Source organism: Calypte anna, chromosome 2 (genome assembly GCF_003957555.1).
Source record: "Calypte anna isolate BGI_N300 chromosome 2, bCalAnn1_v1.p, whole genome shotgun sequence".
In the NCBI taxonomy this organism is placed as follows: Eukaryota; Metazoa; Chordata; class Aves; order Apodiformes; family Trochilidae; genus Calypte; species Calypte anna.
Window position 1 is genome coordinate 124,423,140 of NC_044245.1, and position 12,064 is coordinate 124,435,203.

At 40.8% G+C, this 12,064-nt stretch overlaps 1 protein-coding gene across 1 annotated transcript; it reads left to right on the top strand.

Moving 5' to 3' along the window:
- Positions 1 to 1,386: 1,386 nt before the first annotated feature.
- LOC103539866 (carbonic anhydrase 3) lies at positions 1,387 to 11,709 on the top strand. The gene is made up of 7 exons (XM_030445528.1): positions 1,387 to 1,423; positions 1,499 to 1,696; positions 3,661 to 3,779; positions 5,726 to 5,818; positions 7,764 to 7,829; positions 10,213 to 10,368; positions 11,590 to 11,709. The coding sequence occupies exons 1-7, from the start codon at positions 1,387 to 1,389 to the stop codon at positions 11,707 to 11,709; spliced, it is 789 nt and encodes a 262-aa protein (XP_030301388.1).
- Positions 11,710 to 12,064: the final 355 nt, after the last annotated feature.

Below are 12,064 nucleotides of genomic sequence, written 5' to 3' on the forward strand. Positions count from 1 at the left end.
AATCATTCTAGTTACCCTAAACAAAATTCAGTTAGTCATTTATTAGCCAGGAATATGGGTAAGCAAGAAAGGGAACCTTTATCTTGCATCTGGTTTTGAGACATCAAATACAATCAAACTAATCTTAGGATCTGTATATTGTAGCTTCTCAACCTTCTCCCAGTACCTCACCTATACAAAGGGTTTACAGTCTCTCAAAGCCACAGATTAATTTCCATGCTACTTTCCAGTGCTGACTGGTACAAGGAGCATTTAAGCAAGTTTGCTGCAACTATGCTGGAAATCTCCATGGTTTGAGATGCTTTTTGGCTGAATCCCAAACATTTAGCTTGGGGTATTATTTAACTCAAGGTACGTAGGTTGATGATATATTTAGCTTGAGGTAGATAGAGTTGCAGCACTGACAACATGGGATGACAAAGCCAAGGGAGACTGCAGCAGAGCTGGAATTGAAAGAAAAGCTTTGACTATTCAACACAGATGTAGACACAAAGGCAACTGACACAACCATACCTATCACTAATTCTCCATCATCTGAAAAGCAGCTGTTTTGCTGGCCCAAATATCGACTGCTAAGTTGCCTAACATGAAAAATGCATTTGGTTTAAAGCTCCCTGCGTGAAGGAGGATCAGCTGGACATCAAACCCGAATGTGACGGAATAGCCTGGAACAGCCCCATTTGGAGCTGGCAGAGGTTACTTTTACATAACTGCAGCGGTTTAGCAGGCTATGAGATGTCCTTTCAAACAGACACAGTTTCTTTCGGAGCTGTATAACGGGACTATTCGAAAGGGCAGTGAATGCGGAGCTCTGCAGCCGGCCTGCCCTGGGAGCTTGCCCGAAACCCCCCCGGGCATCCTTCACACTCCTGATGCTCCCCGCAGACAGGATAACGATGCCGGCTGGGCCAGGCCGGGCTCGTTCCTTGCCCTCTGTCCTGCTCCCCACGCGTGTGAGGCAAATGAACTCTCCACACAGCCGCTCCTCCACCCGAGCCGGGCTCCGCATGCCGCTCCCGCCATTCCCGTCGCAGGTTCAGCCCCGCTCCCGGAGGGTCCTCAGGCCGAGGCAGCTCTCCCACTGCCACTCCGGGAGCAGGGCGGGCTGAGGCGAGGAAGTGTCGAGCGGGACGAAAGATGCGGCTGAGTCCCGCGGGTATCCCCCTGCTTCTTCCCGGGGTCGGGGGAGAAAACAGCCTCAACCCGCCCCCTCGGCTCCTCATGGCTCCTCACCCCCTAGTCGCCCCGAGGTCTCCCCCGCCGCCCTTCCCCTCCCCGCCCCTCAGGGGAGGATGCGGAGCCGCGGCGGTCTATAAAAAGCCCCCCGGGGGAAGGAGGGAGGGTGGAGGAGGCTACCGAGGAGGGTTGGGGAGGGGTCGAGGCAGCATGGCCCGGGCCGTCTGGGGCTACGACAGCGACAACGGTGAGTGGGGGGGCTCTGGGCTGCCGGGACGAAAGGAACCGAGCCAGGGCGACATTTTCTTGCCTGTCCCCTCAGGACCCGAGCACTGGCATGAAAACTACCCCCTGGCCAAGGGAGACAATCAGTCGCCTATTGAGATCAACAGCAAAGAGGTGCAGCACGACTCTTCCCTCAGCTCTTGGCACGCCAGTTATGATCCCGATGCTGCAAAAACCATCCTGAACAACGGGCGCACCTGCCGGGTGGTCTTCGACGACTCTTTTGATCGATCAGGTCGGTTTTTGGTCTGGCTTTTGAGGTTTGTTGGGAATTGAGGCTTGCAAAGCACCGTGAATCAAAATGCATCTTGTGGCATCTGGTGTACGCAAGCTGGCAGAGAAAAGTCATTTAGGTATGTAGAGAAGGTGCTGCCAGAACTTACCCTGGTGGATCTGGCCATGTTTTGGTCCTCTGCAGCTGGGACAGGGAGGTTGTAGCTGCAAGGGCATCTCTGAATCAATCACAGAATCCTTTTGGTTGGAAAGGACCTTTAAGATTGTTAAGTCAAAGGTGGACTTCTCTTTCCACACAGACACCATCCTCAGGTTTTCTGTACAGTGTCATCCAGGGGGGTTAGTGTGTGCCCGGAGGCACTTCATAAACACAAAACTGTGTTTCCACCAACAGTGATACTGAATGCTTCTGTTTGTATGGGAAGTCTCACGAGCCCCCTTTTAGCCCCCTGAAAAAGCTTTGAAAACAGCATATATTTGAGCTCTGGTAATGGCCAACTCTAAGAAACAACTGCTGAATAAGTTCCCAACTTGGGTACACATTCAGCTCATAAATGTAGGTGGATCACTTATATGCAGCTCCTGAAAGTTCCTACCTCCTGTTGATTTGATTGTGAAATGGGAAGCAAATTACCTGTGAGGTGTTGGGCTTTAGAGTCCATGTCTTATTTTGCTACATTCAAATGTGAAACAATAAAATATAATAATAACAACAATAATAACAACTTACTATGTGATGTATTTTCCATTAAAGACTTCTACAGAAGGCTTACTCCATACTGTATTGAGTTAGTTATGGTTATTTATGTATGTAAGTTATTTATGTTATGTATGTATGTTTATGTTATGTATGTATGTTTATGTATGTATTTATGTTATTTAAGAGGAACTGCATGCATAAATCTCAGCAAAGTGCTTTGTTTCTGCCCTCGCAATGTCTGTGACATCTACCAACTGAAAAGAGAAACTGCAAAGTTAAGCATTTTACTCTCTGTAGGTATGCAAACATATATGATGTCAAGAATTAATTTGAAACCATTGGGCACAAGCGGATTGAAGTATTATTTCAGTGTTAACTTTGAACTTCAGAGCTATTGGTAGAAGTTCAAACTTGAATGCTATTTAAACAAGGTCTTCTGGCACTGATGTTGTGAACTGCATTATCAGCTTTCTGTGTAAGGAAACATGTCTCATTCCTGCCTTAGGTAATGAATGCAGCATGTATTTGAGAGCTTATCCTCTAAGCAGGGTCTGCTCAAAAGAATTCCCAAACTGAAAGAGCAAGTATGATGTTTTGAAAGAAATAGTTGATATAAACTGTCAGACTGATGCCTGGCCAACATTGGCTAAGAGCATCAGAAATAACAGCTTCTTAATTTGCTTTGTTGGTGACAATGTTAAATATGGATTATAGCTTTGCTTTCTCAAGAACACCTTTCTGTGTCATTTAACCTTCCCTCACTTTCAAGAAATAGATTCTTGTTTTATAAGCAGCAAACTATGCTGTAACCATTCTCTATCTGTCTGAACTGTAAAAGGTAGGCCAGGCATGGACTAGAGGTCTAGTTCAAAGTACCTTTGGGTTGCTTTCACAGTCCTATCGCCAGCTACTTCACAACAGAGCATTTCTTTGACAAGCACCAGCTGTGAATACCTTCCTTCTCTCTCCACATCAGGAACTATAGTGTCTCCACTTGCCAAGAGAAAAGGAGCTTGTTGAGCTCCTGGGATTTCATTCTGTTCTTGCCTCTCAGTGACTTCCACAGCTTTCACATCAAACAAGACTCTTCTTGAGTGGTAACAGAATTCAGCCCCAACCTTGTAAACTGGTGAGTGTTGCAGTGACCTCCACTGCAATCAGCTGAGTTTACAAGAGTTACTCCACTCATAAAGTATGGGTCCTGTTCAGTACATGTACATTTCAGCATTTTGTAGGCTGATGCTGATGCAGATTATCAATTGCAGTGCTGAGAGGAGGGCCACTTCTAGATGTCTACAGGCTGCGTCAGCTTCACTTGCATTGGGGTTCCTCCGATGACCATGGCTCTGAGCATGTTATAGATGGGGTGAAATATGCAGCAGAGGTAGGACTTATTTTTAATGGTAATATTCAATACTAACTGGAATTTGACTGTGGATCTGAAGAGATTAACCATTCTCCCTTGTGCAAGTATTTAGCTATGGATTATTTTCTTTAAATCTGTCTGTGAAACTTGTGAATATTCATCAGTATGCAGTGGGATAAGTTGCATCTGCCAAAAAATATATCCTTCCAATTATATATTAACATGGAATTCACTACTTCAAGCAAGAGTTTTTGCTAGTATTTTAGAATATTTTAAAAATATTTAAGGCAAAGCGATCTCTTATTTCCAAATAGAAACATCTGTTCTCTGCTGATGTATTTCAGCTTTTATCTGTTTCTGGTATAGCTTGAATTACACAGTTTCAGAGAGCATTACTAACAAACAGAAAAACTCACTAAAAGCATGTTTAATAACCTGACATTCTAAATTAGATCCACCTTAAAACTGATTCAGAGTGGTACAGAGTACCATTGAGTTTCTGAACCTCTGACCTGTAAAATATCTGTTTCTTTTCAGGAACTATGGAAAACAGATGTTTGGGGTTGTGGGTTGTTTTTTTTTTTAATGTAAACTATGGCACTATTGCTCAAATTTGCTAAAATTAATGGCTGCTTTAGGCTCTGAAAAATTCCTCAAACAATAAATATGAGTTCACTATTGATGCTGGTGGATTACTAGAAAAGGTTACCTCCATCCTCCATCTTTGAGAATAGGCACAAAATATATGCCTGTGCCCCCAAGAAGTGTGGAGAAGTGTTTCCCTGCCTTCACCTATACCTTCAGGGTGCAGAGATTACGGGGGCTTTGCCAGCCTATCATAGGAGGAAATCCTGGCAGGATCACTGTTCACAAACATTGCAGAGATGACTGTGGGTGATGATTCAGGTTTATTTTTTCCCCATTTCTTAGCCACAGCCAAACTTTGTTAGTGTTCTTCTTTTGCTAGCCAGTCAAACAGATAAATTGTGCTTCCTCAATCTATTTCTTGGTTAGTTCAAATACAGATTATACAGATTTTTTTACTTTGCTTTTTCTTGCAGTATTCAGATATTTGCCAAAGGAAGAAAGCCTGGGATGTATGAAATCATGCTAGAATGCATCCGGATGGCTGTTCCACCCTTATTCTTAGGAATTATACCTTTATCCTCAGGACAAAAGAAACAGATAACAATACCTTAATTCATATTCACAACAAAGTATTTTATTGTTATTTTAAAAAATTATTACTGTGCATTAGAAGAAAAAAGTTTAAAATTTGCTTTCGAAATATGCACCATACTTCTATGGTTTTATGTGGCACTGTGTTCCAAACACTACTTTTTTGAGATCCCACACTTCTGGTTGCAATATTTATTTCTAGCTATATACAGGAGCCAGATATTTTCTGGAAGGAGGTGTAAAACCTTGAAATATTTCCTGAAAATACAGTAGAAATGAGAAAGTAATTATATCCACTATATCCACTCCTTTCCCATACCATGTGCTGAGAGTAATAAAAGGTAACAGAACAATAAAATATGAGCTGCATACAACACAGTGCAAATCCCTGAGTTATCTGCTTCATATAAAGATCTAAAACTCTACCAGAGGTGAAGTGCAGGTCAAGAATGTTTTATGCAGTGCATGTTCACATATCGTGCTTGGTTTGAACTGTTCATAGTTGAATTACCTGATTAATTTTTAAAGGTATGGTATGGTAAACTCAAGTTTTCTTCTTTTATGCTTCAATTAAATGCAAATTGATGCTTGTAGAAAGTGTGAGTACATGGAAGCATGGGAACAGGAATAGGAAATAGGTTTCCTTTCCAGTACTAGTTTTCTTCTTCACATCCAATCATTTATTTTCTGTGCAGTGGAAACTTTTCTCATTTTAATGCAAAAGCTTTCTAATATTGCACTGTTAGCAATTTCTTGCTGTTCTGACTGGTATCATTGATTTTTAGTTACATATGGTGCACTGGAATCCAAAACATGGTAATTTTGCTGGAGCTTTGAGAGAACCTGATGGCGTGGCTGTTGTGGGCATTTTTCTGAAAGTAAGTGGCAAATACTCCTTTTATAATAGTCTGTATTTCTCAGCTGTGACAAGTGGTAAGGGAAAAATTCCTGTTGTTTTTCCCTGCACTGTGTCATGCATCCCTGTGTAACCTACACTGGGTGATCCTGCCCTAGCAGGGGGGTTGGTCTCCATGATTTCTTGAGGTCCCTTCCAGCCCTTAATACTTTAATTCTGTGTGATTCTGTGATTTTACAGGAAAACATTCAAAGCATTTCACAGATTGAAGTCACATCTGTCCTTGAGCCCTCCAGGTTCTATGCACTAACCTGTTCAGAGCCAACTTCTGACACTGTTTGTGACACCGCTGATACAGATCATGGGTAGTATTGAACAAAAGACACTCAGCTTCAAATCTGGGACACTTGCTAACTTTGTCCCTGATAGGTGACCAGCTCTTTAAGGACAGTCTGTGCAGGAAGAGTGTTTCCTCCTGCCCTTTGTCTGCTAGCAGGTATTGTATCTGCCTGTCAGCAAGATTATATTGATTTATATTCCCATCCTTTGCCTCTTACTGATCCCTGCATAAGATGGGAACTGAAAGTTCAACAAACCTGCTCCAAAAAGAAAGAATTGATGGTAAAAAAGGAACTTCACTGAACATTTTAACCTTGAGATACAACTGCTTCATAACAAAGTCATGCTATACCAATATTTTTCAATTGATTTTCAAATAAAGTTAATAAATAGAAAGCAATACTAGTATCAAATCTGCATATGGGCTAGGACACTGAGAAGCACAAATAGGCAGACAACCTGATAGTGATAAATTCTGCAAACTTCAGCTGCATAGCTGTCATTTTACGTGCAGGTGAGCATTTCAGCTTGAACACAGTGTCAGGAAATAGCTCTCCTTTTACGGTTTTATCCTTAGTAAGCTGCATTGCTATTGTACAAGCAATAGCAAGTGGATGTAATTAATTTTGCCACAGTATCCCTGCACAGGCCAGATCCAATGTCATTTTAATTCTGTTACACTGTGAGCCAGCCTGACCTTTTTTTATGTGATTAGCTTAAACTGAAAGTGACAGAAGGTCAGCACCTGTCAGGATTCTCCCCTAAGACTATGTCCTTTAGTTATTCTTGCTTTGTCATTTCATTTGGTCTATTTTAGGTTAAAGCTTTATCTTGTAAAACTCGGCTTATAAAGTACATCATGTTCCTATTAACCATGCTGAAGTCAGCTAAAGGTCTATAAAAGTAAGCAGTACCACTATCTTTTCTGGCCTTCTTTCCCTTTTTCCTTTTTGATCATCAGTGCAGGAGATGTTGTTTTGCTCTGGGTTTATCATATTTCATGACTGCATTCTTGAGTATTGCTGAAATAGAGACTGAATTATCTCCTGAAGAATTGTATTTAATCTGTATTGGAATAAGATACTGCAATAACAGCATGTCTTATGCATACTGTCCTTACTGTTAAGGGATGCAGAGCCATGGCAAAGCTTTTGGAGGTGCTGAATGTCATGGATTAAGCAATAAAGTGAACCCATAGCTTGTGGAGGTCAGGACATGAATTTCATCAAGTCTGATCTCACTGCATATGTGGTGTGGAATGCTTGAGGTGTCTGCAGGAACTGCAGCTCTTCAGATGATGAGCACTTTGCTGAGTGCTCATGAATCTCACAGTGGTTGTGGGTTGCTTACAAACCAGGAGCCAGGAGCTAAGGCTGGGGGATGACAGTGTCTGAGAGAACAGCTTGTTCCTCAAACAGTGGGAGATACCTTGTGGAGTCTTTCAATGCATTTTTAGTTACAAAGCCAGTTACTTGAGTCTGCTATTCCGGATGTTCTTCTAACACTCATAACTTTGTGGATGCTCTGAGAGTACTGCTGTCTAACTCGACAGGTGGGATGTACTGAGATTCTTTAGAATACTGTGGAACATGAAGAAAAAAAATAAGTACTTGTGCTTTACATTACAGGTTGGAAAAACTCCTAAACCAGAGATAAAGAGAATTCTTCAAGCAATTGATAACATTAAGACCAAGGTATCAAAACAATTTTTGTGATGTAATGAAAATATGCCAGTGTGCAAATATGAAGAAGAAGTGAAAAGCTTTTTAAATTTGAGGACAGCAGTGGCCAAAACAACAGGAGGGATGGAGAGAGACTTTTCATATGAGTGTCCAGCAATAGGACGAGGGGAAATGGATTTAAACTGAAGGAGAATAGGTTTAGACTGGATGTAAGTTCTTTAGTATGAGGATGGTGAGACTCTGGAACAGCTTGCCCAGAGAAGTTGTGGAAAGCTCCTCCCTGGAAGTGTTCAAGGCCAAGTTCGATAAGGCCTTGAGCAACTTTGTCTAGATGAGAGGCATCTCTGCCCATGGCAAGGAGGCTCAAGTAGATCATCTCTAAGGTCCCTTCCAACTTAACCCATTCTGTGATTCTATGATGATAGGAGTCAGAAATTTAGTTATCCTGAACTGAGACAAAAATAGTAGGAATGATGGAGCAAGCTCCCAGTCAATGTAAGAGAGATTAAAAACTTTGTGAGTTTTAAGATAGAACAGACTCAATTTATAAAAGGGATTACACAGTACAGTTTCTGCACCAATCCTGTGTTCTTTCTCCAATACTAGTACAAATAGCATTGTAAACCTGTTCTAAACTATTTTCCAGTTTAATTAATGATCTGAGAACCAATGTCCATACCTCTTGCATAAATACAAATTCAGAAGGGAGTCCTTTGCAGGGGATTGTGATACTGCATCTATTGTTATTTAACATAAATGTAACCTCTAGGTATACTTCAGGAATTCTACTTCACCATAAGCTTTATGTTTCTAATGATGCTAAAAGTCCCTTTTTTATTTGACATTGAACATACCACCAGAGAACCAGGACTGAATTTTACAAATTTATAATAATTTTCTTCCAAATTTAGCGGAATTTCTTGCCTTTAATTTATGTGTGTATGTACTGCCACTGTTGTGGATGTCTGAGCCTGAAGTCCTCACTCCTCAGAGTAATTTTAATTCTATTTTTTCAATATTTTTCTACCCATTTCTCCCCTTGCTGCATCAGTGACCTCTATCTTGATACAGATGGAGCTTTCTCCCACAGTCCCTGTCATTTTTTTGGCCATACACACACAGAAGAGCTTTGCCACAGTTAAAAAAGAGTTGATCAATCACCACATGAAACACTGTGTGATACAATGAGGATGCAATGGCAGTGATATCCACTCCATTACATTCTATTTTAGACTGTCTAACAGGAGATTTTATGACTTCTAAACACCACCAACAACAAAAAAGTCTGATTTCCTGCATACAGCTGTAGTGGTTTTGGAAAAAGCAACAATTGAAGAAAAATACAGAAAGATAGGTGCATATTCAAGCAACCACATCTTCTCTCTTACACTTTTTTTTTTTTCTTAACATCACATCTGCTTACCAAGATAGCTTATTATTCAGAAAAGATTAATGGGTGGTATATCTATTGCACGTGTAGTTTCAATTGCTATGTTACATTACAGACAGAGGAGTTTCTTGGACTCTGCACTGTGTTTACTGAAGCACAATTTTGTTTGTGAAGTTATTTACAAACCCATATTGAATTTACAGAGTAATTTTGTCAGGAAGTTGTATTTGGAGTCTTGGTGTTATTCTTTCAACCCATATTTTGTGCACGGATGTGTGGAAAAAATTTCACCTTCTAGTATTGCACCTTGCAGGGTAATGCCCTGTTCCCATCTAGAGAAGATTCCATGGTAGGAGAAGGAATTAGGAATAATAGATTTTGCTTTACAGAGGTGCATCCTAAATACCAGTAGAGAACTGAACTTTTTTGCTTAGTTCTTGTCTCTCTGAGAGGACAAGGACCTCTATTTACAGTCCTGTGGAGATACTGTCTTCAATATCCCATTCAATGGAAGATAAAAAATTTCAGGAAAAGTTTCTGGTGTTTGCTGTTCTCCCTTGCCTACTGTTAATCATTTTTAACTGTAAGAAATTCAGAATCCAATACTCTTTACACTTCACACTAAGTGAAATAGTGCCAACAGGAAGATTGAGAATGTCACCATGACAATGTAATTAGAGTGCAATTATGGGAGGAGATAGGCATGCAGATTGAAATTTCTTCAGATAGAAGAGAGGAATCTGGGATAAATGCCTGGCCACTGTTCTGTTGAATAAAAAGGGTACCTGTACCTGTAGTGCCACAGCCTTTACCTTTTGTTCCAAGGGATGCAAAATGAAACAAAATTATTTACAGGGCAAATGCTTGACAGGAAGAAAAGGAGATTGATCTCTTTCATGAATCTTTATATTTAATCACTCTATTTATAATAACATAGATACTGATGTCTTTTAAGATGCATGTCCCTAGAATTAGCTCAGAGAATTTTTTATTTTTTTCTCTAAGGGAAAAGAGGCTCCTTTTCCTCACTTTGATCCTTCAATTCTTTTCCCCAAATCTCGGGACTACTGGACTTACCATGGTTCATTCACTACACCCCCCTGTGAGGAGTGCATCACTTGGATTCTCCTTAGGGAGCCAATAGAAGTCAGCCCAGACCAGGTAAACTCAAGTTTTTCTTTTTGACCTTGACCAGGTCTCAGCAGTGTCTCAGTAAGTCAGTGTGATGATTTGAAATCCCTCTGCTACCTTTTCTTATTAAGAAAGCTTTAGCTGAAAATTCTGAGAAATCACCTGCAGAATAGACTCTTGAAATTCACTATAAAACTGACCTTGAGAATCAGGTTCTTTTCCTAGACACCTCCTGAACTAGCTTCATCTAGTTCACCTCTTCAACTAGCTTCCCAGGGGTGACCCTGGGATCCTGAATGCCTTTGTAGGCAGAAGTACCCCTGAGACACAAAATTCAGCCATCACAGTGGCCTCAGTTCATTCTCTGCTCTTCAACATTAAGTGCCAAGTGAAGCTAACATTTAGCTGGCTTCAAGGTTTAAGAAATTGCTGGTCCAGGTCTTGACTTCCTGAAAGCTCACAGGGAGCAGGATCAAACTAGCTAGAACCTGCAAAAATTAATTTATTCAAATTAATGTACTAATTATATTCATAAACCTCTACTGTGCATTTCCATGGGAAAAAGAATAGAGAGCCAGTCTGGGTAAGGTGACCTTCTTGGTGACCTTTAAGTTCTTGCATTAAAACTTTCGGTCATTTTTACAGTTCTTTGTTTCAGCAGTACAAGTCAGGCTATAGCCTTTTTACTGATTTGTCTGTTTTAACAAGAGATTTATTTTTGTATTCTAATGAAAATAATTAACCAAGCAACACTGAATTTAAGTTAATTCGGAGAACAAGAGCTAAGTGCTGAGTTAATGATTGAAATTACAATGCTCTTGGCATACATTTCTCTGACTTACAGAACAAAATACGAACTTCTGCAAACCAGTTCTGTCTATTAGACCACCTTTCATAGACTCAGATGTGCACCCCTGTTACAGACAGCCATATTTTTATGAGAGGTGTGGCTGCAGTCCTCCAGAACAGTCACAGAAGGCCCCTGCTCCCTGCTTTTTTTCCATATTGTGAGAGTGGATTAAGGAAAAATCTAAAAGAAGCCCAGGGAAGGGTGAGATGATGCACTGTTCTGTGGATGAAGAGTGTTAAGATCCACATTGCTAGCTGTCAGGCTGCAGTGATCTCTACCAAAAATCTCTACCACTATGCTTGTCATTTATGTTAGAAAACTCTGTCTCAGAGCTTGTTCTTGCCTATTTACACTGCTTCCAGGTGCATGCAGATGGACACTTTAATTTTTCTTCCTTGCAGATGGCAAAGCTCCGGAGCCTTTCTAAGAACGGCGAGAACGAACCTGAGAGCCCCTTGGTTGATAACTGGCGCCCACCTCAGCCTGTGAAGGGCAGGATTGTGAAAGCCTCCTTCAAGTGAAGCCTCAACTCTCACTCTGCTGAACCTGGATGAGAAAGTCCCTGTATCCCAAAGTGTAGTTAGTTTTTTCAGTCTATTTCTTTTTCTCTGGATCCAAATCCGTGTTTCTCAGCTTGAAATTCTTAGTGGTAAAACTGAATCTGTTTTTTAAAGCAGCAAAAATACTGTATGTAAATACTAGCCTTAATAAGATGATATATTACGTGATACTTGACCAAAAAATGCCTCAGCATTTGTGATAGTGTCACCGTTCTGCTATGTGGTCTTGGAAGAAAATGGGCTCAGTTTCAATATTTAAAAATCATTTCAGAGGAAATGTAGTAAAGGCAGAAGGATAGGGGAAGATGATTTGAAA